At 50.0% G+C, this 27,875-nt stretch overlaps 2 protein-coding genes across 3 annotated transcripts in view; one reads left to right on the plus strand and one right to left on the minus strand.

Moving 5' to 3' along the window:
* Positions 1-18,937, plus strand: part of CCNK (cyclin K) — a 31,052-nt gene extending 12,115 nt beyond the window's left edge. For both annotated transcript variants that reach the window (XM_054447566.2, XM_054447568.2), the window contains 9 exons: positions 383-464; positions 2,903-3,034; positions 8,194-8,299; positions 8,789-8,846; positions 9,641-9,810; positions 10,154-10,419; positions 11,025-11,058; positions 14,530-14,601; positions 17,584-18,937. In XM_054447566.2, the coding sequence (XP_054303541.1) occupies positions 383-464; positions 2,903-3,034; positions 8,194-8,299; positions 8,789-8,846; positions 9,641-9,810; positions 10,154-10,419; positions 11,025-11,058; positions 14,530-14,601; positions 17,584-18,209 (1,546 nt within the window). In that variant the 3' untranslated portion in view covers positions 18,210-18,937. The remainder of the gene's footprint in view (positions 1-382; positions 465-2,902; positions 3,035-8,193; positions 8,300-8,788; positions 8,847-9,640; positions 9,811-10,153; positions 10,420-11,024; positions 11,059-14,529; positions 14,602-17,583) is intronic.
* Positions 18,938-19,459: 522 nt separating this feature from the next.
* Positions 19,460-27,875, minus strand: part of CCDC85C (coiled-coil domain containing 85C) — a 91,965-nt gene continuing 83,549 nt past the window's right edge. Inside the window, exons 4-6 of the mRNA XM_054447569.2 lie at positions 24,513-24,608; positions 23,644-23,742; positions 19,460-22,795 (exon numbers count right to left, since the gene is read on the minus strand). Of these exons, the coding sequence (XP_054303544.1) occupies positions 22,706-22,795; positions 23,644-23,742; positions 24,513-24,608 (285 nt within the window). The 3' untranslated portion in view covers positions 19,460-22,705. The remainder of the gene's footprint in view (positions 22,796-23,643; positions 23,743-24,512; positions 24,609-27,875) is intronic.

Raw genomic sequence — 27,875 nt, forward strand, 5'->3', positions numbered from 1 at the left:
GCACAGTGGCTCATGCCTGTAATCCGAGCACTTTGGGAGGCCTAGGCAGGAGCATCCCTTGAAATCTGGAGTTCGAGACCAACCTGGGCTGCAGTGAGCCGAGATCACACCACTGCACTCTAGCCTGGGTGACAGAGACGCTGTCTCAGTAAAGAAAGATCACAGTTGAAGTGTTTCTAAAGGGTGTTAAAAGTATAAAACTTCAGCTTGCTAATTCTTGTACCAGAATTCTGATACCCTGAGATTCCCATCTCGTTACTTTGCCACTAATATTGTTTACTTTACCAATGATTTTGTTGTTGTTGTCTTTTTGTTTTTCTACATTTAACTAAGAATATAACCTGTAAAAGTTATTGGTTAGAGTCCTTAACCAGAACAACAGACACTATGATACCCTGGCAACTGGAATAATTTATTTTCATCGCTTCTATATGTTTCATTCCTTCAAGCAATTCCCAAGATATGTAAGTGTTTGAATTTTATTGTAATTCTCTGTCATATGTTATTATTTCCACACAGTTTGGTGGACTAATTATAGGCTCTATTTTTCTCATATTTTCCAGAAAGTATTTATTTTTATATGGTATATACTATATATAAACAAAATCAAGTTTGAACTTTGTTTATTCCAATTAGCCATGTTCAAATCTTTTCACTTAGGCCAATATGGACCATAGTCATATTGCGCTTTGTATGAAAGTTTACTCCCGTGGTACCTTTCCCAACATAAATTTGGGCTTGTAATTGAGACTCAACAAAGTCCAAGAAAGCAAAATGGAACAGAAGTTGTCTATGCCATATCACTCATTCTTTGGTTACTCCTCAAGGCATGCATTGTGTCTTACTCTCTGTGGGAGATAGAGTAGCTTTCAGTCCACGATAAGTGGTATGACATGCACAGAACACATGATGGAAAGTGAGGCCATCGGAAGATACTGATAAAAGAGTTGTGGCATTCAAGGAGGAGACGAATTACATCTTGGAGAGAGCAGGGAAAGTGCTAGGAAGAAGGTGCCAGCATTAAGGTAAGCCTTAAACATACATAGGGCATAGCCATGCCGTGATGGGCTAGGTCAGTGGTCCAACAGAAGCTAGCATAAGCAGAGGCAGGGGGAAGCATGTGACACGTTGTCAGCCCAGCCAGGAGCTTGATTTGGCAGGAAGGAAATGATGAGACCCTGGATGGATAGGTAGACTGGGTCAGACCACGATAAGCCTTGAATGCCAGACTTCAGAAATTTGGCTTCAGTGGGTGAACAATGCAGTAATTAAAAGGTTTCGTGAAAATGGCAGACTTAACATTAAAGTCATTGTGTTGATTTGTTTTGTTTGCTAAGATTTTAGTAAGATTTATATACATGTGTTCCTCACTGGTTGTGAAGTTCTTGAAGAAGGAGACCATGTTGGAATCAGTTTTGTAGCCCCGGCAGAGTATCTGACATCTAGTGTGATCAGGATTATGTGAGGAGAGTGGCATGTAGGAAGGATTGGAGTGGGCAAAGAGAAGCTGAAGACAGAGCACTTCAGACCCCAGTGATATAGGGACTGAGCTAAGGTTGAAGCAACTGGAGGGACAGTTTCTTCATCCATTCAGGCTGCTATAACAATATGCCTTAGACCCAATAATTTACACACAACAGAAACTTAACTCTTCACAGTTGTAGAGACTGGGAGGTGTAAGATCAAGGTGCTGGCAGATTCTGTCTGGTAAGGGTTTGTTCCTCATAAAAGGGCTCCTTCTTGCTGCATCCTCAGGTGGTGGAAGGGAGGAACAAGCCCCTTGGGCCTCTTTTATAAGGGCAGTAATCCCATTCAGAATCACTTCCCAAAGGCCTCACTTCTTCATACCGCCACCTTGGGAATTAGGTCTCAAGCTATGAATTAGGACATAAACATTCAGACCATAGCAGAAAGAAAAGGAAGCTTGGGCAGTGCTGAGATGGATTCCACAGGACTGTGCTAGAAAGAAAAGGAAGCATGGACAGTGCTGAGATGGATTCCACAGGACTGCGCTAGAAAGAAAAGGAAGCATGGGCAGTGCTGAGATGGATTCCACAGGACTGTGCTAGAAGGAAAAGGAAGCATGGGCAGTGCTGAGATGGATTCCACAGGACTGTGCTAGAAGGAAAAGGAAGCATGGGCAGTGCTGAGATGGATTCCACAGGACTGTGCTAGAAGAAAAAGGAAGCATGGGCAGTGCTGAGATGGATTCCACAGGACTGTGCTAGAAAGAAAAGGAAGCATGGGCAGTGCTGAGATGGATTCCACAGGACTGTGCTAGAAAGAAAAGGAAGTATGGGCAGTGCTGAGATGGATTCCACAGGACTGTGCTAGAAGAAAAAGAAAGCATGGGCAGTGCTGAGATGGATTCCAAAGGACTGTGCTAGAAGAAAAAGAAAGCATGGGCACTGCTGAGATGGATTCCACAGGACTGTGCTAGAAGAAAAAGGAAGCATGGGCAGTGCTGAGATGGATTCCACAGGACTGTGCTAGAAGGAAAAGGAAGCATGGGCAGTGCTGCAGAGAGAGATTCCACGGGACTGTGTTTAGTTGTGCTCTTTCTTTTTCCATGGCAAAGCTTGCTGTTTAGGGAGTTAATTTCAGATTGGAATATGAGAAGAAAATTTATTTATGTGACTCTCTTCCTTTTGGGCATTTTCTTTGTTTACGTGACTTTTTTTTTAAGAAAGTTAAATTTTAAATAATTTATGAAGCTAGAGTTTGGGGAATTTATATGTATAAAATTTCCTTCAAGCTTCTAGAGTATCAGAGTATTTGTGAATGATAAAAAGAAAGGTAGGGGAATGAGAAAGACCAGTTTATTATGAAGGCCAAAATTTATTGTATCTATTTCTATGTGACCTTTGATAACAAAAATCAAGGACTTTTGTTTCCCTTTTAGGTGACAGGAGCCTGTTGCCTATTTCTGGCTGGGAAAGTAGAAGAAACACCAAAAAAATGTAAAGATATCATCAAAACAGCTCGTAGTTTATTAAATGATGTACAATTTGGCCAGTTTGGAGACGACCCAAAGGTAAGAACGATAATAACTTCCTGCCTTCTGGTCTTGATTCCTCATGGTAGTATTATACAGTTCCACATGTTGACAGTGCCTGTAGCCCTTGTGTCTGCCAGTCTCTTGAGTTCCTAAGAGGGCCTTCTGTAGAAGTTACTTTATGCTTTTGTAAGAAAGGAGGGAAGATCGTGTAGCCTACACTTACTCAGTGCTTCCTTATGTGCCCAACAGTATTCTAAGCACTTTGAGGCAATGGCACATTTCATGGATATGAGCAAAACTCCTCTTAATTGCCATTAGGACTCCACTTCTTAAGTGCAGTGGTGATGGCAGGGTTACAACTCCAGCTAGCTTCTGGGTCAAACAAAAGTATGTATGCTATATGTACACATACACATGCCTACATATGCCATGTGTCTTTTGCTTCTAAAGAATGTTGGAAGGTATCAACATTTGCAGCATTTTTATGCACCCAAGCTTGATACTGGTCACACCAGCCATCCTGTCCTTTCCATACAACTCACACCAGTGTCAGCAAGTGGTGCTCAAATAATTGTACGTATTCTTTTATTGTGTTTTTAAAATACCACTTTTAGGGACACATGGCAGTGTTCCTCCACTCCCATTCTCATCAAGTTCCCCTTATTGCAACCTCTGTAACACCTGTTAATTATCCTTCATAACATTTATCACAGTTTGCAATTAAATAGATTTTCAAAAATACTTTAGGCCAAGCCGGGCAGATTGCTTGAGCCCAGGAATTCAAGACCAGCCTAGGCAACATAGCAAAACCCCATTTCTACTATATAAGAATAAACTGGCCAGGCGTGGTGGCTCCCGCCTGTAATCCCAGCACTTTGGGAGGCCGAGGCGGGCGGATCACGAGGTCAGGAGATTGAGACCATCCTGGCTAACATGGTGAAACCCCGTCTCTACTAAAAATACAAAAAATTAGCCGGGCGTGGTGGTGGGTGCCTGTAGTCCCAGCTACTCGAGAGGCTGAGGCAGGAGAATGGTGTGAACCCGGGAGGCGGAGCTTGCAGTGAGCCAAGATGGCACCACTACCCTCCAGCCTGGGCGACGGAGCAAGACTCCATCTCAAAAAAAAATTAAAAAATAAACTAATATTACTTTAAAAGAAAAAAAAACCTTATTATTTTTTGCTAGGCATGGTGGCACGCACCTGTAGTCCCATCTATTTGGGAGGCTAAGGCAGGAGAATTGCTTAAGCCTGGGAGGCAGAGGTTGCAGTGAGCCAAGATCGCGCTACTGCACTCCAGCCAGGACGACAGAGCAAGACTTCACCTCAGGGGAAAAAAAAAAACCACTTTATTTTTTTTTAGAGCAGTTTTATGTTCACAGCAAAAATGAGTGGAAAGTACAGAGATTTCCCGTATACCCCCCACCCCACACATGCACAGCTTCCCCCATTTTCAGCATCCCCCCCCACCAAAGTGGTACATTTGCTATGACTAATGAGCCTGCATTGACACATCACCCAGAGTCCAAACTTCACATTAGGGTTCATTCTCAGTGTTGTACATTCTATGGGTTTGGACATATGTATAGTAACATGTAGCCACCATTATAGTATCATGTAGTCTATTTTCATAGCCTTAAAAATTCTCTGTACTCCACCTGTTTGTCTCCTTCTCCCCCCTAATCTCTGGCAACCACTGATATTTTTACTGTCTCTGTAGTTTCACCATTTCCAGAATGTCATCGAATTGGAATCATATAGGATGTAGCTTTTTCAGATTGGTCTCTTTCACTTACTGATGTGCATTTAGATAGTAGTATCCGTTAGATGATTTTTATCAAATTATCACACACATAACTCCCTCCCCTTCTCAGCTGTCAGATGCGTGAGAGCAAAGACTATCTGTTTTGTCTAATGCCTCATACAGTGGCAGGACAGAGTAGGCATTCAGCAAGTACTCGTGGAATAAATGTCAAACTAATGGTCTGAGGAAATTTCTAAATCACAGTTAAAGCTAAAGCTATGAAGTTCAGCACCATTCATGGTGTTGTTTTTCCTAACTAGCTTGTATTGTCTCACAATAGTTATCTTTTTCTCTGCCAAGCATTATGTATGTATATACAAAATGTATAGTCATTCTCCTCATTGCTTTGAGGAGTTAACAAGGGCCCAGAACACTTTTATACATATTGTGGTTGTGATTAACACTAGTATTTTCTAAGTATTGCCAATGTGGGTAACTCTTTTGAACTTAATTATAAATCCATTAATCTGTTTATAAACATTTGAACCTATTAGGAACTCATATTAACTGTAACCAAAAATGCGGTTTTATAGAAATAATTTCACCATCAGATAATGTTTTCAATATGCATGGGTATTTGATTTTTACTGAGTAGTGGGGCCCTGTGTCCTAATGTGATAAGTCTGATTGTAGGAACATGCCGTGGTTCAGTCACGCCCCGTCGCAGGGGCAGGTGAACCTTGTGGCTGGCAAGCTGTGCTTAAGGATAAGACATCACACAGATCTGGGACCACAGCAGGGCATGGACTCATGGCAGCTGCTGGTTTGTGCTATCCCAGGGTGCCTTGGAGAAGCCTCCTTTACTTTTAGCCTTTACCCACTGTACCGTGAAGTCAGGAAACCAAGCCCCAGTCCAGGAACAGTGAAAGTAGAAGTTCTAAAGCTCCTGTGCCCCAGAATATGGGAAAAGAGGGGTCACCATACCAATTAGATCTGAATGGGGGAGGGGGCTTTGCAACCTGCCCCCTGCCTATCTCATGTAGTCTTCCCTGGTTGGAGTCGGGGCCAAAGGAAAACACCTGGAGCTGGGAGCAGTGAACACATTGGGGAAGATGTTTTCCTCGGCAGAGAGGAGGGCAGTTCTTTTGTGGGGGCAGTATAAGTATTTAGGAAAAATAAGATCATGAGTCCCATGGAACATTTTTTTGTCTTAATTAGCTTTATTTTAATTGTGTGGCTTTTCTCTGTAATATTATTTGTTTCAGCCTTTGTGCTGGGCACTAGACATGAGGCACGAGGCAGAACAGACATGGTCTCTGCTCTCATGGACTCTGCAGTTGAGTGGCAGAATAAATTTTAATCAAATGAGTATATAACTATTTGATTATGAGTTGTGGTGTACGCTATAAAAGGTCATTTAAGGTCCTGTGATAGCATTCCACCCAGGGACCCAGGCAAGTCCCCCGGATAAATAGGGGCTGAGGGAAAGCGTTCCTGAGGAATGATGTTTACTCAAAGACCTATAGTGACCCCATTAATTGAATATTTGGAAGACAGAGGGAGGGCAGGCCCTGGGCTATCCTGTAACAGTATATGGGCTACAGCCTGCAAGCCAATTGGTACACTTGGTAAAAAGAATTGTTTCTAAATTTAGAGGAAGTGTTGAAGCTTCTGGGAAGCAGGTGGTGACAATGACAGACAAAGAAAAAAATTGTTTTGTTGTTTTTTTTTTTGAGTTGGAGTCTCACTCTTGTTACTCAGGCTGGAGTGCAGTGTCACAGTCTCAGCTCACTGCAGCCTCTGCCCCCCGGGCTCAAGCGATTCTCCTGCCTCAGCTTCCCAAGTAGGGGACTACAGGCGCCTGCCACCACAATTGGCTAATTTTTATATTTTTGGTAGAGATGGGGTTTCACCATGTTAGCCAGGCTGGTCTTGAACTCCTGACCTCAAGTGATCTGCCCGCCTCGGCCTCCCAAACTGCTGGGATTACAGGCATGAGCCACCATGTCTGGCCCAGTTTTTTTTACACTGTGTGAAAGTTTCTAAGATTTTTAAAAACTTTCATGAGAAAATGCTTGGGAAACTAAGATTGAAAAACCTAGTCTTGCCATGTAATTTGGAATAATAAATCATTATAGAATCATCTCTGTATCCTATAAAATAATACCATGCTTCTAAATGAAAGCCAATGACCTGTGGGTCTCTGCACCTGTTGATGAGATTTACAGTCCTCTACAAAGCCCTGTCTTTGATGCCAAACAAGGAATTCTCTCAAATTGTCCTCCCCACACACATTGTCTTGGTTGTGGTTTATGTTGTCTTTAAGCAGTAGGTACAGTCGGCTGTACAGGGGCTGAGTTCAAGACATTAGTTAGAGAGTATCATCAAAGAAGACATTCCATTAACGATAGCAACAGTAAAATATCCAAGGTTAAACCTTGTGGAAACCTCGTTAGTGGGGTGGGGAGGACTTTAAAACAACTAAAGGACTGAAAAGATATTAATAAATTTTTGGAAGGAGACTTCAATATGGTTAAAAATCTCCATTCTCCCTAATTCTATAAATCCTCTGAGTTTCCAATGATAATATTAATAGCATGTATGTTTTCTGGAATGATACTAAGTAAAATGGCTACTAAAATTTGAGTGAGGGGGACATGCAGAACCCAGAAACTGTTTGAAAAAGAGAAGTAATACTGGAGCTATTGTATCCCACCCAAATCCCTTTGATCCTGGTCCAGGAGTAGACAGGCAGATCAGTGAACAGAAAAGATAGTGTGTGTGTAGGCAGACATACACACATAGTTAAGGAGGTGATTTAGGTAGCATTTTAAATAAAATTGGAAATGATCATTTATTCAGTAAGTGTTGTTGGGATGATTTATTTCAAATAAATGAAAGATTTAAACACAAAATTGATTTGCCCCCATTTGCACATAATACACTATATGTGTACATGAGTATATATACACACACATACACACACATACACACACAGTGGTACAACTTATCTCTGAGTTTTCATGAGGCTGGCTATCATAAACTCTTTCTTGCTTAAAATGTTTTCAATAAAAATTCCTAAAAAATTGCATTTTTAAAATTTGAGATCTTGAAAGAGATTACAATTTAGTCAAATTATCAATAACGTAAAGATCTGTTTTGTAAAGGGAGACTCATGTATGTATTGAAAATAATAATATTTTTAAGGATCTTTTGTTTTCAGTATTTTTTTTTTACGTTAAACCTCTGCTTTGTCTTCCTGTTTGAGATCTTTTCAGAATTTATCAGTGTCTCTGAGCATGTTAAAAGTCCGAGTGGGAGAGAAAAGAAGGAAAAGCAGTTGCTAAAATATAACTTGAAGAGAGAATAAATAGACAGGAAAGCTCACTTTTGTAATGCTGCTTGAGACCTGCAATTGTAATTACTATCCTAACATTTGTGATTGATTTTTAGGAGGAAGTAATGGTTCTGGAGAGAATCTTACTGCAGACCATCAAGTTTGATTTACAGGTAGAACATCCATACCAGTTCCTACTCAAATATGCAAAGCAACTCAAAGGTAAGAAGAAAGTTTTCAGAAGAATTTTTTCATTCTGAAATCAAGTCTTTATAATTTGATGATACTCAAATTACGCTTCTCAAAAGAGGAAAACAAAGTTTGATGTGTAAAATACCAAAGACATGGCTTGTTCAGTCAATTCAGTATTGCAGCTATTAATGCTGTTTCCTTTTATGTATAAACAGGCCCTGTCATCCAGTTGCCAAGTGATAGGAGAGGCAGGAAAATGAGTCAGAATTTTTTAAATGGACTAATAAACTTAGCCTTGGAGCCAGGTTTTCCATACATGGTGGTTCAGCGTAGGTCATGAGGAGGAAGAAGGGGTAGGACGTGGACCCACATCATTCATCCTTGTTTCCCACGCAAAAGCTCTTTGCTGTGTATTTGAGTGGTGCTGAACACATGGTAGGTTTTTAATAAATACTTGATGCTGCCTGTGAATTTTTTTTTTCTATTGCTATTAATTTACCTTTTTGTCCCCATTTCTAGGTGATAAAAACAAAATTCAAAAGTTGGTTCAAATGGCATGGACATTTGTAAATGACAGGTATACATGTTCAAATGTTGATTAATTATAGTATTTTAAAATAGGCAGAGACTTCATGGGCCATTTCATCTAAACCCCTCATTTTGTGTCAGAAGAAACTGACTTGCCCTGGCTTGAGGAGCCAGTTAATGGCAAAGCTGGGACTGACGTCCAGGTCATCTGCTTCCCAGCAGAGGGTTTCCTTCTGCCCTGCCGTGTCATGGTGGTGTGAGGTGCTGAAATTTTATCACCAGTCTGAAACATAAGTCCAAAACAATACACTGGAGAATTTTGAAAACTAATTACTTAGAGCCGCATTTGGTTCTGCAAAAATATACTTCCTGGTATAGTTTTAGAGCCTTGACACTCTTTTGAGAGGCCAGGGATCTAATGAGGGGCCATGGTGGGAAACAGAATGCCTGTGAATGGAGTTGCTGCCAGCCCCATCCCACTGCAGTCAGTGAAGCTTCTCTTACATTTGACTTCCCCCATAAGATTTCATTTGAAGAAACAGTTGAGTGGCTAGGATTTCAACAGTTTAAATAACATAAGTCATTTTCATTGATGTAGCAATTTTTGGATGTGCTAGAATTCTTCTGATTCTTTAAGGAATAGAGAAATTACTAACTATGGTTAAAGTAACTTAGTTGGGTACCTTTAGAAGAGTAAAGACTTGAGTTTTTTTATTTATAGTACTTTAATTAAATTTAGGGGAGAATAAGCAAATTAATGGTTAGTTATGGCATCTCCATGCACTGGTTTAATCATAAATATTAGATCATATAATCTAACCTTTTTTTTTCTTGTTGAATTAGTCTCTGCACCACCTTGTCACTGCAGTGGGAACCAGAGATCATAGCAGTAGCAGTGATGTATCTCGCAGGACGTTTGTGCAAATTTGAAATACAAGAATGGACCTCCAAACCCATGTATAGGAGATGGTGGGAGCAGTTTGTTCAGGATGTCCCAGTCGACGTTTTGGAAGGTACCAGGCATGCCAGGCTTTCTTTTGAGGGTGTTCCATGTTGAGATTATTCTTCCTTGTGTACCCTGAGTTCCCAAGAATGGATTTTCCCAGATAGACATATGTGAGCAATATTTCAGAAGCATCGTTAATTAAATTATCTAATAGTTTCTACTTTGTCCAAACACATACTTTTGGTGAACTAAAAATACACACCAGTGTTGCACACAACGAAGATGGGGTGAGTTGTAAATGTGATTCATGCTTAGGTCCTCGTAGGGGTATCATAACTGATTCTTTATCCAGGTAAAATTTTATTTAAAATACCAATTTGTGTAAAATGTAATTGTTGGCTATCATTTAGACATCTGCCACCAAATCCTGGATCTTTACTCACAAGGAAAACAACAGATGCCTCATCACACCCCCCATCAGCTGCAACAGCCCCCATCTCTTCAGCCTACACCACAAGTGCCGCAAGTACAACAGTCACAGCCGTCTCAAAGCTCCGAACCATCCCAGCCCCAGCAGAAGGACCCCCAGCAACCAGCCCAGCAGCAGCAGCCAGCCCAACAGCCCAAGAAACCCTCTCCGCAGCCCAGTTCTCCCCGACAGGTTAAGCGAGCCGTGGTGAGTGGGCTAAAGTAGGCCCTGGGTAGAGCAGTCTTTCCAGGTGGCAGCAACACCTGAGCACTGTTCCCATTTCTACGCGAGCACAGGGAACACCGGAAGCAGGGGGTGTTCACCGAAACTCGCAGTCCAACTGCTCGTCGGTGGGGAGCCTGAAAACGAAGGTGCTCCAAGGACAGGCTGCCTCTGAGAACCAGGAGGGGGCTCTCTGCCCGGCTCCAGCCCTGCTGCCTGTTTCATCCCTGTCAGGGTTCTGAAGCCTGTCAGGGTGTCGTTGCCATGTCCTAGCAGTGTCGTTGTGCATGCTGCTTCTATGCAGCTGCCTGACCCCAAACAGTGGACCGTTTCCTGCACCCAAGTGGTCCTGAAACTTAGTGTTTACTCAGAACTCACCATTCAGGAAAGCTAGTCATTCTGTCTTATTTGGTAAATGGAAAGAGGAGGGAGCAGAAATGATGATCTGGTAGGTGCCGTGGTTTGCCCTGAAAGTTCAGGCTAGAAATAATTTTTGTCCGAGGCTGATTCTGGTGGTACCTGGATAATCCATTTTTTTCTCGTCATACTCAGGATCCCAGTTAACAATTGTATATTTTCTTTTGTAACAGGTTGTTTCTCCCAAAGAAGAGAACAAAGCAGCAGGTAATTTCCTGTTCTGATGTTTTGTTTTTTTAGTTTTATGTGTTTATATGCAAAAGTTTAAATTCTTAGCCAACATTGTTTCTTTTCAGATCTAAATTGGCCTTAAATCTTAACTTTAGAGCTCATACAAAACTTTTCCATCAGCATTGTCTTTCTATTCATCACATGATCATAGATTTTAAAATTGTTCTCTTACGAAGCTATCAATACAGAAAACATTACTGGCAATAAAAATGTACTCAGTAACATATATAAAAGTATAATTATGGGTGTAGGAGAACTGTTGCTGCAATTTTATTTTTAGAGATTAGTTACCCCCATCACAGCAGCAGGAGTCCTCTCCCAAGCATCAAGCCACAGCAGATGGGGTGGGCAGTAGGGGGTGGTGTGCTGCCCGGACAGCCCCGGCCCAGCCCAGCCCAGCCCAGCCCAGCCGAGCCCAGCCCAGCCCAGCTGCCCATGCAGGCAAGGCCTCTTTTAAACACACTTGGGTTGAGGGGCTGTCACATGTCTAGAACCCAAAGTTAGTTCATGTCTATATTGGAAATAAACAGAAGGAGTGAGCAAAATTGGAACAGTTACAGAACAGAAAGTTAGAAATGTTTTGTCACAGGGTCAGTCCACCTATCATACTGAACTCTTTGAAGGCACAGACCCTATTGACTCATTTGTCTTTCTTTGTTACTTGGTTCTTAGTTCCAGTAGTTCCTGGTTCTTAGAACCATGTTCTCGGTTCTTAGTTCCATTCATTAAACTGCTGTGAAATCTTCCAGTTATGATAGAGCTACTTTTTTTTTTTTTTTTCCCAGTATATTTGAGGGAATGATGAGTTCGGTACAGGTGAATTTTTTTTTTTTTTGAGACAGAGTTTCACTCTTGTTGCCCAGGCTGGAGTGCAGTGGTGCAATCTTAGCTCACCACAACCTCCGCCTCCTGGGTTCAAGCAATTCTCCTGCCTCAGCCTCCTGAGTAGCTGGGATTACAGGCATGCACCATCAGGCCTGGCTAATTTTGTATTTTTAGTAGAGACAGGGTTTCTCCATGTTGGTCAGGCAGGTCTCAAACTCCCGATCTCAGGTGATCTGCCCGCCCCAGCCTCCCAAAGTGCTGGGATTACAGGCATGAGCCACTGTGCCCAGCCTACAGGTGAATTTTTTAATTAGCTTCAAATTGACCGACATTAAATGTTAGACACAAGAACGGGCTACACTCCATGCCACGTGAAATGCAATTGAGTTGAGTTGACATGCAGGTCTGTCAGAGGCAGGAAACAAGCTATATACGACCTTGAAGGAAGAGTTGCATTTGAGCAGCGAGAGCGGAGGGGGTGGATGGAGCAGTAGGTTGGAAGTACGCAAGTGAGCAAAGGAATTGAGAATCAGGGGAAATGGAGAGGAGTCTTTCTGGAATGTGATGATTGAAAGGCAATAGCTTCTGATAGGATCTAAAATGTGGGTTAGGACCAGATCACAGAGCTTACCTGGAGGACTGTGAGTTTGGCAGAGGCAAGGGAAGCCAGTGGAGATTTAGCAGGGGAATGGCAGAGTCTAAATTCATTTGAGAACGAGTCCCCTGGCAGCAGTAAATAGGGCAAGTAGTTGGGAATGGGGAGAATCTTGCTGGCACTCATGGGAAACATGGTGAAACATGGTGGCTTCAGCATGCTGGCTGCAGGGCAGGAAGGGCAGGTCCAGAGGAAGCTTTATAGAGGAGCTTAGCTGCACTGTGCCATGCCAGAGGCTACTGGCTGCAGAGGGCTGCAAGCACTCGAAATATGACTGTGTCAAATTCTGAAGCACTGACAATGCAAAATACACAGAGATTTCCAAGAAAGGAGAACGTAAGACATCTCATTAGTAAAGCTTTATATTGGTTACATGTTGAAATAAAATTTTTGATCTATCGGGTTAAATAAATTTTTATCCTTTCTCCTTTTATTTCCAGAGTCTTGCTTTGTTACGCAAGCTGGAGTGCTCCTTTTTCTTGTTAAAGTGGTTCCTGGCACACTTGTAATCCCAGCACTTTGGGAGGCCAAGGCATGATTTGAGCCCAGGAGTTCCAGGCCAGACTGGGCCACATAGGGAGACCCCATCACTACACAAAATTTAAAAATCAGCTCGGCGTGGTGGCGCCACACCTATGGTCCCAGCTACTTGGGAGGCTCAGGCAGCAAGATCACTTGAGCCTGGTTGGTTGAAGCTGCGAGTGAGCCATGATTACACTACTACACTCCAGCCTGGGTGACAGAGCGAGACCCTGTCTCAAAAAATAAAATGGCTCCTGGAAAGTTTAAAATTGTAGATATGTGGCTCTCAGTTATATTGCTGTTGTACAGCCCTGATGTAGACAGCTTTAGCTAACTATTAACAGCTGTGGAAAAAGGCAGGAGGTGGGTCCCTGAGGTGAGAGTAATAGCAGTTACAGGATACAGAGGCAAAAGGTAGAGTGTGAGGTGCTGATTGGTGGGTCTAGGGATGGTTTTGGTGGCAAGATGGACGCTAGAAATGTAGGTTTGTAGTTGTCCACTTAGAGAGGGGCTTTGGACTCTGAGGAAGAGGGTGAAGAGAAAGGAAGTCCCTGGACCTTGAATTGAGCCTGTATTTGAGATGGAGGAAATCCAGAGAAAGAGGCCAGTGATGGCAGAGGAGACTCGGATCTGAGTGGTGTACAAGCCAGAAGTACATTTCAGGAAGAAAAAGCCTCAGCATGCAAACAGAAAAATAGGGTTCTTTTTCAGTTGTGATATGCACGCTGCCTTCTTAAACGGAAGAGATTGGACTTCCCTTGGGCTGCCCTGGAGACCTAGTGCTGTCATTGTGGATTCTGGCTACGTGCTGCTGCCTGACCCCGGAAGGGTGGGCTGTTTCCTCCACCTCAAGGGGTCCCGACTGCTGGGCTTTTATGAGCGGCACATTCTTCCTGCCATCAGTGTGTCAACCTCCAGAGCTCTGCTGACTCCAGTTAATGTGCTGCTTCTGACATGCTGCCAACTGGAAGTCAGTATTTGGGAGAGAGAGAATAAACTATGTCTAAGAATGAAAAGATAGAGATTCTCTTGTGGAACCCTCAGGGGACTCAGTGACATGATGTTGCTACTCTGGACCTTTCTTTGTGTCCTCTGTACCAGGGAGGACTCCAGATAGGTCATACATGCTTATGAAGACATTGCTCTGCTGGTCTCACATGGTTGGAAGGACTTGTGTGAAGTGGTCAGCAAGGAAACTTAGGTAGACATGGAAAATGGGCTGCCTGTGGGAAGCTCGCAGGTCTTTTGGAGGGAGGTGGCATTTAATTTGTTAACAGGATTCGTGCATAATGGTTTAGCTGAAACCTTCCTCAAGTTCCCTTAAAGCCTTGGTCATCTCTGTTGTTTTTCTCCCAAAGAAATCTCTGCCAGTACGTTTTTCTTTATGACATGCTTATTCATGTGAAGAAGTATGAGTGGTTTTCTAATCTGCTTTTTCTTTGTAGAACCACCACCACCTAAAATCCCCAAAATTGAGACCACTCACCCACCGTTGCCTCCAGCCCACCCACCTCCAGGTAAGCATCTGCTGAAGCAGCTTGGCCAGCTGTGCACATCGCCGCTGAATGATGGACGCAGCAGGTCCTGGGAGCTTAGAAAAGGGAGACTGGGGCCCAGATTGACAATGTCAGCCACGGGCAGGAATCTTTGCAAGATTGTTCTTGGGCTGGGCACAATGCCTTGTGTTTTTGATCCCAGCACTTTGGGAGGCCGAGGCAGGAGAATCACCTGACCCTAGGAGTTTGAGGTCAGCCTGGGCAACAAAGTGAGACCCTGTCTAAAAAATTAGCCAGGTGTGGTAGCACACGCCTGTAGTCCCAACTACTTAGGAGTCTGAGATGGGAAGATCATTTGAGCCCTGGGCAGTCAAGGCTGCAGTGAGCTCTGATTGCACCACTGTACTCCAACCTGGGTGAGAGGGAGACCGTGTCTCAAAGTTCTCATTTTGACCAGGTATTTTGAGAATGTTGTAAATTATTAAGTATATCTGAATATTTTCTGACCTCTCACATCCAGAAATGCTAAACTACACATTGTATTAGAATCAGTTTTAGGAAAGAAAGCCAAACCCTGCCTTCTGAGATGGAGGCAGGGTTACTGTGGCTACTAGGCTCCGGCCGCTCCCACACCTGCTTCCTGTTGGCAGTGTGTCGTCTTAGTGCATTCTGAAGAATAAGCAATTGTACAGAGAGTAAATGAAAGAGTGGAAAGTTCTCAACAAGTACATGGTAAGCTGGAAAGCCTCTCTGATACCGCTGGCAGTAGAGGAGAAAAGCTGTAAAGTAGATGGCATTCTTTACCTGTGGCACCATTTCAGAAGGTGATGCGCTAGAGAAGGCCGGAGTGACCTGTGCTTGCTTTACGAAAGGTGGTCGATACTCCGGAGGCTTCCGAGCCTCTGTCAGCAGCTCCTCCAGCCTGCTACACTCACCGTTGGTCGGTGCACGTGGCTCACACTGGGGCTCACGGCACCGTGTGCCCATAGCAGATGTGCCACAGATTTCATTTCTGTTTCTACTCAATCATGATAGTGTTTGTGCTTTGGGAGAACAGAGGTGTCATTTTCCACTTTGGGCCAAATCCCAAAACCCCCAATTCAATATGAACCTTACTTAAAAAACTGCCTGTGGTTGCTCATGAAGCATTTATGGAGCACCTCCTCGCCAAGTGCAGTTCCCCTGGTCCGAGCCTGGGGCTGTGCCTTCACTGAGGAGATGGGTGGTTCATCTGGGGAGCCTGGGGCAGCCAGAGGGGTGCTGCTGCCTCCAGGGCACTGAGTAGCTGCTGTGGAGGCCTCAGAGCTCTGCTCCCTCCCCCATTACAGATAGCCAGGAGTAGGCCTGGGACTTGAGTGCGACCTGGGAGCCAGATACACTGCCAGGAGGCCATGGCTGAAGAGAGCAGGGCCTGGGAGGCGCAGTAAAGCTGGGCCGTGAGGAAGGGAGGGAAGTACGCTTCCTGGGAGGCCCTAGGCCATGGGAAGAGGCGTTCAGGTCAGCAGTGATGTTTAGGGAACAGTTTGGTGGCAGTGTGTGGCACTTAGTCAGGAGCAAGTGTACAGAGAGGGAATGGGGTGCCGAGGAGAGACCCCCACTTGCTGTTCCAGCTCAGTCACACAGCACAAGGGCGGGCGCACTGGTGACCTGAAGATTCAGGCTGCAGGGTCGAGTGTTGGAAAAGTTGACCTCTGCAAGGTGGAGGAGCAGGCCTGTGGGCCCAGGTGGCTGTGGAGTGACACACAGGAGGCATTGAAGGGTGTCAGCACTTTTCTGCACCTCTTTTTTAGTCAGCTTCTAGAACCACAGGGCATCTGGCCCTGACCTGGAGCCAAAGCCAGTTATCTAAGGCCAGGCACGTATGACCTTCCTACCCGGTGGGCTGGCGGGGCGCTGATCTGCACAGGCAGGTCCCAGTGGCACACCTGTTACCGACCTGATGAAATCCTGCTCATGCTCGCTTTGGCAAGATCAAACGGGTTGTGTGCCAATGGCCACGTCTACACAACCAGGATGTCATGCTGTGCCTTGCCTAACTAACCCAAGTGCCTGGGGAACCAGAAGCATCTTCATGGCTTTGTCCTCTTTATATTCTCTGGAACCAGAAATGTTGCTCCTGTGGTTTGTCTCCTGGGCTGTCTTGAGAAAGGACACTCATTCTGTGTGTTTGGCTACCTGTGTTGGAGTGTTCCGATGTCATTTTCCAGTGGTCTGACGGTGACCCGGGGATCACAGGCCAAAACATGTTAAATAAGGCTTTGGCAGAAGGGGGCGTGAGGGCTCATGGGCTGGGAGGCGCTGTGGGAGGGGCCTGAGGCTGGTTCTGAGCACGAGTATCTTGGGCGTGCTCAACACCTAGTGCTGCCTGTCCCTGCTGCACACGCAGCACGCACACACAGCACGCACACGCATGCACACACTCCTCTCAAGGAGGCTGCTGTCTGAGAGCACGCAGTGGGGTTTGATCTAGCCTCTCATGAGTAGAATAGAACCTGAATTGCTGCTTCGATGGGTACACCGGGAATGTCAGAGACTTGTAGAGAATTGTTGTAAGTGCCATCACATTCATTTGACTAATCTGAGACTTTCTGCAAAATGCCACTGCTGCAGACAGGAGTTCAGTGTGGCCCTGACCCCTGGGGTCAGTTTCTGAAGGCAGAAAAACAGAGGAGCCCCCACACGTTTTGCACTAGGAAGAGGGGGCTGGGGCCAGGGCACAAGGGGGCTTCGGGCGCTGCCGAGACTGCCTGCAGGTGGTGTGGTCAGGGCTGAGGGAGGGAAAACCCCAGGTCGTCGCAGACAGGGTGGAGGGCCTTTTTGACAGATGGTGGGGAGACATCTGGTGGCATCAGGACATGGGGCATGGGCCCATGCGTTGGGCCACAGAGGAGGGGGGCAGCTGCTCCCTGCTCCTCTGTAAAGATGGCCCTGAAGGGCCAGGAGGCACTGAAAAAGCAACCATTGCTGGCGGAGGCCAGGCACTGATGCGTCTCTCTCCTGCAGACCGGAAGCCTCCCCTCGCTGCTGCCTTAGGTGAGGCTGAGCCGCCGGGCCCTGTGGATGCCACTGACCTCCCCAAAGTCCAGATTCCCCCTCCGGCCCACCCGGCCCCTGTGCACCAGCCACCGCCGCTGCCACACCGGCCCCCGCCCCCGCCCCCCTCCAGCTACATGACCGGGATGTCCACCACCAGCTCCTACATGTCTGGAGAGGGCTACCAGAGCCTGCAGTCCATGATGAAGACCGAGGGACCCTCCTACGGCGCCCTGCCCCCCGCCTACGGCCCACCTGCACACCTGCCCTACCACCCCCATGTCTACCCGCCCAACCCGCCCCCGCCACCTGTGCCTCCTCCCCCAGCCTCCTTCCCCCCACCTGCCATCCCACCCCCTACTCCTGGCTACCCCCCACCCCCACCCACCTACAACCCCAACTTCCCACCCCCACCCCCACGCCTCCCGCCTACCCACGCAGTCCCCCCTCATCCTCCTCCAGGGTTGGGCCTGCCGCCAGCCAGCTACCCACCTCCTGCCGTCCCCCCTGGAGGACAGCCTCCTGTGCCCCCGCCCATTCCCCCACCCGGCATGCCTCCAGTTGGGGGGCTGGGGCGGGCAGCCTGGATGAGATAACGTGAGCCTTTTTTCCCTCTTTGTTTTTTTAACAAGATTTTCTAATCGACTTGCAGAGTAGTTGAAGTGGGTAAGCAGCAGGGTACCTTGTATAATGCGCGACAGTTGCAGTATGGGAAGAATGGACTGGGCCCCGGGATAAAATCAGAGTGGTCCTCACATCTAGAGGACGGGGACAACCAGCTTTCAGAGTAGCCTCATCAGCGCCCTTGCAGTCTGACTGTGTACACTTGGTTCAGCTAATGTCTGAGAGTCCTGCACTGGGTTACTTTATACTAGTGAAGATGTTAACCAGCCATATTGGCTCAATAAATAGCTTCGGTAAGGAGTTAATTTCCTTCTAGAAATCAGTGCCTACTTTTCCTGGAAAGTCAGTTTTAAATAGTCCAATTCCATCTGAAGTCAAGCTGTTGTCATTTTCACTCAGTGACATTCTCTCCCATGACACGCAGAAGGGGCAGAAGAGCCACATTTTTGATTTATACATGTTTGCATCCTTTGTATTAAAATTATTTTGAAGGGGTTGCCTTGTTGGATGGCTTTTTTTTTCCTCCAGGGAGAAGGGGAGAAATGTACTTGGAAAGTAATGTATGTTTACATCTATTTGCAGATTCCTGTACATAGAGATATATTTTTTAAGTGTGAATGTAACAACATACTGTGAATTCCATCTTGGTTACAAATGAGACTCCTTCAGTCAGTTATCCAAATAAAAGCAGTTCTGAAACTATCCCTTTCTTTGTTATGGGTGGAAGGTGGGGCTCCAGGCCTTCGCAGTCCCTGGCTTATAAAATTTGCAGAAGCCCTCCTTCCAGACCCTGGGGACGCGGGAGAGGCCTGGCTGCAGCTCACAGCAGCCAGAGCCAACCCCACTGCCTCCCAAGGCACTCTGGGTGGATCGGCACAGCTGCCTGCCAAGCCAGCCTGCCCCCATCCTGTGCCTGCCTTGGTTTCCTTTGGAGGACCTGGTTGAGTTCCAAACCAGTTTGAAACTTTTAAGCCTTGCTGCATAGAACACACACAGGAACATGGGGCTTGGGTTTGAAACCCTTTCCACTTCTGGCCTGTGATGAGACAGAGGCAGCTGGAGGAGCAGCGGCCTCACTATCCACCTTGAGGGGCTAGGGCTCTGTCTGTCTGTGGAAGGGTCCCCGACTGAGCCCCCATCTGCGGTGCTTGAGGGGGCTTGGCCCTGTCTCTGCCTGCTGACCCTGCCACCCACGACAGAAACAAGCACTGAGCACCCAGCCAGGAGGCTCACAAAGAGGCCTTTATTTATCTAGCTCAAAGTAGACACTATCACAATCTTGTTTGTTACTCCTTTTACTAAAATAGTTCAAATCAATGTTTTTACCACACTATCAAAAAGTTCTATTTCTTCTTGTCTCCCCACGTCAGAGTGGTTGAATAGAAGGTAGAAACAGGCCGGGAGTCCACGGGCTCCCAGCTCTAAACGGCGCCAGGGCAGGAAGGGGTGGCTCCAGGTCTCACTGTGGCACCTTCTACAGAAAATAGACGTAGCTGCCGGGCCCGGGGACAGAAACCAGACGTTCCAGTCCATCTCCAAAAAGCAGCACAAATACTTTCCCCCACAGTATGAAAAATATACACCTCTACAGCTCTGCAGTCATGCATTTAGTTTTAAGAAAAGAAAAAAAAAATCAGTAGTATGTATCTTGTTTCCTCAAGTTTCAAGAAAAAAAAAAAAATGAAAGGTCACTTTTTTCTCTTTAAACACTGATGTGTAGCTAGTAACTTGGATAAAAAGGTGCCACCCTACAAAATGTGCTCAGCATGTTCTGAGGCCAGGATGGGCTTGGCCGCCTGGGCTGGGGCTAAAGGAGACCTCCGTCTGTCACAGTGGAAACTGAAGCCGAGTGCCAGTGCCGCGTCCGGCTTCAAGATCAAGAATCAGAGCCTTTGAAATGGAAAGGGTGCATCTGAAAGGTCACCCCCACTGGGGGCTTTCAGAGCTAAGGCTCCAGAAGGAAGGGGTCGCCCTGCTAGTGACAGAGCTGGGAGTCACCCTGAGCTGGGAGTCACCCTGAGCTGCAGCGTGCCCAGATTTCCCCTGTGGGAAGCCCCATCTGACCCTCTACAGCCCACGGCTTTGCAACTGCCACCTGTACTCAGGTACATGGCGTCGCTACTGCTGGCTTTTAAAATCAGCTGTTAGTTTGAGATGTGACTGTCACCGACAGGGTTCTGTCCTAGAAAGCCATCCGAGTGCCGTGTTGGCTCAGGGGACACCAACTTTGTGCTGCCTCCATAACAGGCAGGAGGGTTCTCAAAGCAACGTTCCACTGATCCCTGGACGCCACTGCAGCATTAAAGACAGGGTCAGTCCCCTTGAGGGGAAAGGTGGCTTCAGGGCTGTTCTCTGGGCCTGTTTGCAGGAGATCCGCAGGTACCAGGAGCCCATACTTATTGCTTATTTCAGTGGTGGCCAAGCCAACCTGACCCAAACATGACGCACACGGGCTCCCAGACTTGGCTGCCACTCAAAATGGACCCACACCCCTTGGGCTACTCTGCGGTTCTTTGGACTGCAAGACCCAGAAGGGCCTCTGCTCAGCTGTCCACTCGGGCAAGAATCACTGGGTACCATGAGCAGCAGGTGTTCACCCAACTTCACATGTACACCTAGTGACCGGGAGCGCACCACCTGACCGGGCGACACTCCTTCCCAAAGAGCCTCCTGGCGACACCCACGGCAGGAGCGCCACACCATCCCATCACCAGCACCCACTTACCCCCCGGGGCTAAGATGGGGGGGCGTGAGCCTTTCCCCTGAGAGCAAACGGGCAGCAAGAACTGCTCAGAATAGAGCCGCCAGCTAGGGAGAGGGACAGGGCGGCCATCTCCCTCCTCTTGCCTGCATCCCCAGCCTTGGGCCTGCGTGAGACCTGCTGGGTAGGAAGACAGCCTCTCTGGGCTCTTCAGGTGGGGCTCTGAGCACCCCCTGGAAGAGCACAGGAGTCTGATGAGGACCTGGTGAGGTCCTGGACTCAAGAGCTAGGGCTGCTTACAGTGGCATGAGCGGATATGGGGAAGCGGCCTGTCCCCACGCTGCAGCTGTGGGATCTCCCCTGTCATGTGCCACACATCACCCCCTCTAGGCCTTATTTTCCTCACACACACAATTTTCTATTGCACTTTACAGTTTATACATGGTCATTTACACTGAAGATCTCACTTGATGCCCAGAATCCTGTGAGGAGGGCCTTATGCTGCCCATTTTACTACTGAGGACACAGGCTCACAGTGGGGAGGCAACTGTCCACCCGCAGCGACTGCAAGGCAGCAGAACTCAGCTCCACCCGGCCCGCCCTCAGCTGTCGGCTGTTGGCTCACACCCCCTCAGTGAGGACTCCTGCCCTGTGGCGCTGGATGACCTAGAGCCGTAAGCATAGCCGAAAAGGAACCTCAGAGACCTGTTTCCACCAAGAGCCCAGAGAGGCTGAGTGAACTGCTAAAGGTCACACCACAAACTAAAGGCAGAGAACCTGGCCAGACCCACTTCTTCCCAAAAAGAACAGAACTCTCATCTGCAGCCCGGACAGCTCTGTCCACAGGGACCCAAGATGCAGCCAGGTCCTGGGGGAAGTCACAGCCAACCAGAGCCCCAGCTGTGGCCCAGTGCTGCCCATCAGGAAAATCACATGTGGCTCAGCCCAGAAACTCTCCCCAGGCCCTTCCTATGTTACTGGCCTGTCATGTAAACCACAAAAAGGGATGTGCCTCAGGCATGGGGCAGGAGGAGCCCAAAAAGGGCATAGCCCGGACAGGGTGGCAGGGGGACATTGCAGAGACTGCGGGGGAGGGGGATGACCTCCAAAAGCAAGGAGCAGCGGGCATCGGGTGGCTGAGCACGGATCCCCAGGTGTGAGGGCACCCTGAGCTCCAAGGCTGAGGGTCACAGGAAGGGCCCAGGGCAGCCTCCAGCCAGCCACAGACATGGTGAGTGGCCTTGTCCACATGCCAGGGACCCCAGTGCTTGGTGGGCCTGGGGCCAGGCCACGGCATGTGGGCGACAAGTGGTGCCACCTGCGTCAAGACCCAGGTAGTGGTGGTCTCTGTCCAGTGTGGGTGGCAGCCGGGGAATAGAGGGTTTGATGAGTGGCCCCTCCATCCCAGGCAGGACACAGGAGCCTGGACAGTCCCCAGGCTGGATCTCAGAAGCAGCCTGCAGCCTCTTGCTCATGGAGCCCAGGGCCCAGGGCCCAGAGAGGGAAAGAGGCGTCCGGGCCGCTCTGCTGCAGGAACGGTCGCAGCGTCTCGTCTTCCCAGGTTGCTGGTGTATGAGGCGGGAGATGGCGGCTTGGGCCAGTGCATCGGACCCATGGCAGCTGGGCCAGGGCGGGCAGCATCCTATGTACAATTCACCACAGAGGAAGAAGACAGGGGCTGGGCTGGAGGTCCTGCCCATGTCTGGGGCCTGAAACTCCCCCTGGGGACCCCCAGCAGGGCCAGTCCACGTCCACAGAAGAGTGGCCCTATAAAGGCCCCTTGAACTGGTTCCCAGACAGGTGCTGCCGTATGGAGGGCTTGGAGCTGGCTGCATCTCCCAGCTTTCTCCAGACCACCTGTGGAGAGGAGAGAGATATGAGTGGTGGGACTCACCCGCGTCCACCTGCAGCCTGTGCACATCCGCCGCCTCATCACGGCAGAATCGCCCACGTCCTCAGAGCCATGGGGCCAGGAGGGACACGGAGGCCACTGCAGGCCCAGAGACACCCACACCAGGTCTTTGCATGCCACGCTAACTATCGGGCCTGAGCAGGTCACTGCTGGGGTGTGGCTCAGCCTTGCAGCTGCCCAGTGGGGTCCACAGGCCCCGCTAAGTGATGCAGGGGAGGGGCTGCACAGTTCAGAGCCCCTCACCCCACTTTAAGCCCTGGGTTCAGACCCTATGAAACTCCTTCCCCAATGGCTCCTGCAAGCATCCAAGGAGACTGCCGATGGTGCTCAGCTGGGTCGGGCACGGGGCTCTCCTGGGCGGCCCCATCCTGGTGGGCTGGAGGGTTCCACCTGGACCTCCTGCTCTGAGCACCATCTGCCCAGCCGGCAGCCACAGGGGGCACCAGCAAGCTGGGAGGCCTGGGGGCCAGCACCCAGGGAACACCTGGGGCGAACAAACCAGTCCCGGGGGGTGGGAGGCTCAGGCTCTGTCCAGAACCCCAGGCACGGCACTCCTGGGGAGGGCGGATCTGCAGACACCAGGGGCCCTCTGGGAAGGGCAGGGGGCAGCGAGATGATGACGGGCCGGGGCTCCTAGCACCTCTGAGGCCTCCCCCCAGCCATCCAAGGCCACCTAGCCCTCACTGAGCATTTAAGAAATGGAGTCCCACATGGGGAAGGGTATGGCCATGCTGGGTGGCTCTGGTCGCACTCCCAGTGCCAAGCCTCTGCCCCCAGCCCCTAGAAGCCTCACGTTGCACATCTCGCGAACGATGGCCTTCTCCTTCTCACTCAGGTCCTCCTCACAGCTGTCCTGGAGCTGCCGGTCCAGATTCTCGTGTACCTCCAGGACCTGAAGGGAACGGGTCTCGGGGTCAGGGGCAGAGGCCACCGGCAGACCTCGGGCAAGTCACCTGGCCCCTGATCCTCAGCCTCCCCTGCTGCAAACCAAAGCTGAGGACCCTGAGCCGCTGGGCCCCTGGGGACAAGCATGGAAAAAACTGAGGGGCAGGTCGTCATCTCACCCTGCTGACACTGTGGATGCCCTACAAGGGAAGCAGCTCATGGCTGGGCCACCTGGGAGGAAGCAGACAGGCTGGGCAGGGAAGACCCTCAGACAGGTGGACTCACTCCAACCCAGGGCCCGCTGGAGATGAGTGGGCACTCGCCACGTGGAAGGGGTGTGAGTAGGCGTGGGCGTGTCCGCGCACGCATGTGGGATGTCGTGGGGCACGCACGGTGTGCATAGCCTGGAGAAACCGGAGCCCATCGGACTCACCAGTCTGCACCTGCAGAGGCTGGGCCTGGCAGACCTGAGGTTCGTTCTAGCTCCACTCCTGCCCCTATGTCTCTGGCTTTAGTGGGGTGCCTGCCCTCCCCGACCCCAGGCCTCAGTCTTGTTAGGTGCAGTGGCTCAGGGATGGCAGACAGGTGACACACTTATGACTGCCACCTCTGAGTTCTGCCTCACAGTGCTCCAGGCAGCCATGGTCACCCAGCCACCCACACACAGATGAAACCCCCCACCCCTGCCACTTGGATACCCCCAGGTGCAAAGGTCCCACAGTCTCGCGGTGTACCCAGCATCTGAGGACTTTTGAGGGAGCGGGTAGTGGCCCTCACCTTCATGGCATGCACGACAGCCTCGGGCTTCTGTCCTGCAGGGCTGTAGCCAGCAGAGGGGGGCGAGGGCAGCTCAGGTGCGGGGCAGGCCGGGCCCTGGGGAAGGCAATCACACATCTCAGCTCACCCTGGCTGGCTCCCACAGGAATGACCGGTGGCTCAGAGAAGGCCCCGATTCTGAGGGGCCAGGGCCCAGGCAGGAGGAAAAGGGGACCGGGGTGAGGCAGAGTAGGCAGATGTGAGGACGGAGACCCAAGGAGCCCGCAGCCAGTCTGGCCAGTCCCACCGACCAGGTCTTCTGCAGATGAAATGGTCCCTGATAGCACAGAGGCAAGAGGGGCGGTCCAGGGCCTACTCACACCTCTCAGGCTCCCCTATAACACCCCACAGATAGGACCTGGCATCTGTTTTGCAGGGAAAGTAAGTTCAGCCCAGGGAGGGCAAGAGACCCAGATCGCAGCAAGACCAGGAAAGTCTGGACTCAACCCTGGCACCTGACTCCAAACTCCCTTCCCCTGCCTGCCCTGGAGCCACCGGTGGGCGAGGCCGGCTTCGCCCTGAGCACTCCCTGGGGCCTGCCTCCCAGCTGCCACCTCCCAGCCCTGCGGGATGAATTGGCCGCCAGGTGCCCAGCTCCCACATCAGGCCTTGGGGAGGGGACCCAGCCTTTGTCAGAAGCTGCGTGTCTACCCAGGGGCAGGCAGTCCCACCCGCAGCTTCCTGCCTGGAAGGGTCCATGTGACTGGGAAGCCAGGTGCGGGGCTTCTGCCTCGGGCTGCAGTGGGGACCGCGGGGGCCCAACAGAACCAGCAGATCACAAAATGCAGGGAGAGGCTTGGGAGGAACTTACAAGTGCCCAGAGCCAGACAGAAAACACCCAGCGGTGCCCTGTGGGCCCTGGAAGCGGGGTTTCCAGGACGTCTTCGGGGCTCCCACGTCTGGCAATCCTTGGGCCAACCATGGAAGCTGAGTCTGCCGCCCTCTCTGTAAATGGGGCCCTGATGACACTCCCAATGGCCTGGCAGGCTCAGGGAGCTGGGCTGGAACCCCACCCAGGCCCTAACACTGCAGGGCTGGGCTCTGCGACCCTCAGGGCCCGGAACCCCCTGCAGGCCTGGTAGCCAACCCCTGGTGCTGTCCCCGCCCGGCAGGTTGACCGGCTCCTGCCTCCACATGGAAACCAGGCCCCACCCCTGAGGCTAGGGGGCCTGGGAGCTGCTACCTCCGGAGGCCCCCCGAGCCCTGGGGTCTAGGAAAGCATCATTGAGGTGGGGCCCAACCCACACTGAGCCTCGGTTTCCTCGTCTGGACAACAGAAAGGGTCCTCTGCCCGAGGGTGTGTGCAGACCCCTAACTCCAGCCCAGGCTGTTGGGTCTCTGTAGTGTAGGGAACCCAACAGGGATGCTGGGGGTTCCCCCTGGGGCAGCGCAAGGGGGCGCCCTGGCCTGATGCAGAAGGCGGCACTCCCCGTGCTGGACAGCAGGGGGCGCCAGTCGCACACGTACGGCCCTGGGAGACCTGGGCACCTACACCTTCCTGCACCTTCCGCTGCAGAACACAGGCCATGTGCCAGCCGGCCCCTGGCACCTCTGGCCTCATGTCCCCATCTGCACCAGGCCCCTGGGCTGCCTGTCCTGTTACAGCCCCCAGCTCTAGGGGGCTGGGATTTCTGCAGCACAGGCAGGAGGGAAACCAGGAGCGTGGGGGTGGGCTGTGCAAGCCGCCTCTCCCCTGCCCGCCTCACTGGGCAGTGGTGGGTGCCAGCGAGGGCGTGGCCTGGGATCCTGAAAGTGACACCAGGACTAGACAAAGTCCTAGTGTTACCTCCAGGGCATTCCCGGGGTACGGGGCCCCCAACTGCACAAGAACTCAGCTCCTTCGGGCCACACACACCTCCCACTGACTAGGTACCCACTTAGGGCAGATGGGCCCACTGAGTCCTTGCCACACTGTCCCAGCAGGCACTATCTTTTTACATGTTCATACATGCCCCCTTTTTTTTTTTTTTCTTTTGGGTGAGAGGATCTCACTCTGTCGCCCAGGCTGAAGTACAGTGGCACCACCTCAGCTCACTGCAGCCTTGACCTCCCAGGCTCAAGCAATCCTCCCACCCCAGCTTCCAGAGTAGTTGGAACTACAGGTGCACACCACCATGCCCGGCTTTTTTGTTTGTTTGTTTGTTTGTTTGGTAGAGACGGGGTTTCATCATGTTGCCCAGGCTGGTCTTGAACTCCTGGACTCAAGCAGTCCTCCTGTCTTGGCCTCCCAAAGTGATGGGATTATAGGCGTGAGCCACTGAGCCTGGCCTACATGGCCACTTTACAGACAAGGAGAGTGAGGTTAAGAGAATGGCTTGCCCAAGACCAAACGGCTTGTAAACAATGGGGCTGGGCGTTGCACCCAAGTCTGTGGGACTCCTGAGCTGGTGCCCAAAGTGAGGATACCAGTGTGCACCAGAGAGAACTGAAAATAGACATCCACAAAATACCTGTCCCCAAACGCTCAGAGCAACACCATTCGTGTGAGCCCAAACATGGAAACCATCCAAATGTGCAGCAACAGATGAAGGAACCATGTGTTCCACCCACACGATGGAATAGTATTCAGCCATGAAAAGCAATGAAGACCAATACAAGGTACCTGTGGCTGGACCCTGAAAACGAGATTTGGAGTGAAAGAAGCCTGACACAAAAGGCCACACGTCATGTGATTCCATTTATACAAAATATCCAGAATAGGCAAATCCGTGGAGACAGAAAGCACCAACCAGTCGGTGGTTGCCGGTGGCTGGGAGGAAGGGGGACGGGAGTGATGGCTGATGGGTACAGGGTGTCTTTCTGGGGTGATGAAAATGTTCTATTGTGATGACGGCACAACTCTGAGTGTCCTCCCTCAGGAGGCTGATGGGTATAAACCACCTCCCACCCTCCACTGGGGACCAGCCTGGGCACCTGCCTTGACAGCCAGCGGATGGAGGGTATGGGCAGCAGTGGGCAGGGAGGGGGTGTCCACCCCAGAGAGTCACCTGCTTTATCCAGGGACTCTCCAGCATGCCCTCACTGTGCCCATAACCCACAGGTAGCCTTAAAGGAGACTTGCCTGGGTCTGGAAGGGCCTGTGTCCCAGGCAGCGTCTGAGCCCAGAGATGGCCCTCTCCAGATAACCCCCTCACTCTCCAAGTGCCGGACATGGGCTCTCCAGGTCCCAGCAAGGGCCCGGTGCCCTGTGAACACTCCACGAGGTCCAGCCCCTGGGCCTCTGGCCCTGGCCCCTCCACAGCAGCCACTTCTCCAGGCTTCATGGCGGCCCCTCCCATGAGACACCTTGACCCCTCAACACCCACTCCTGGGGGCCTGCCCACC

This window comes from Pongo pygmaeus, chromosome 15, assembly GCF_028885625.2.
Source record: "Pongo pygmaeus isolate AG05252 chromosome 15, NHGRI_mPonPyg2-v2.0_pri, whole genome shotgun sequence".
NCBI classification, from domain to species: Eukaryota; Metazoa; Chordata; class Mammalia; order Primates; family Hominidae; genus Pongo; species Pongo pygmaeus.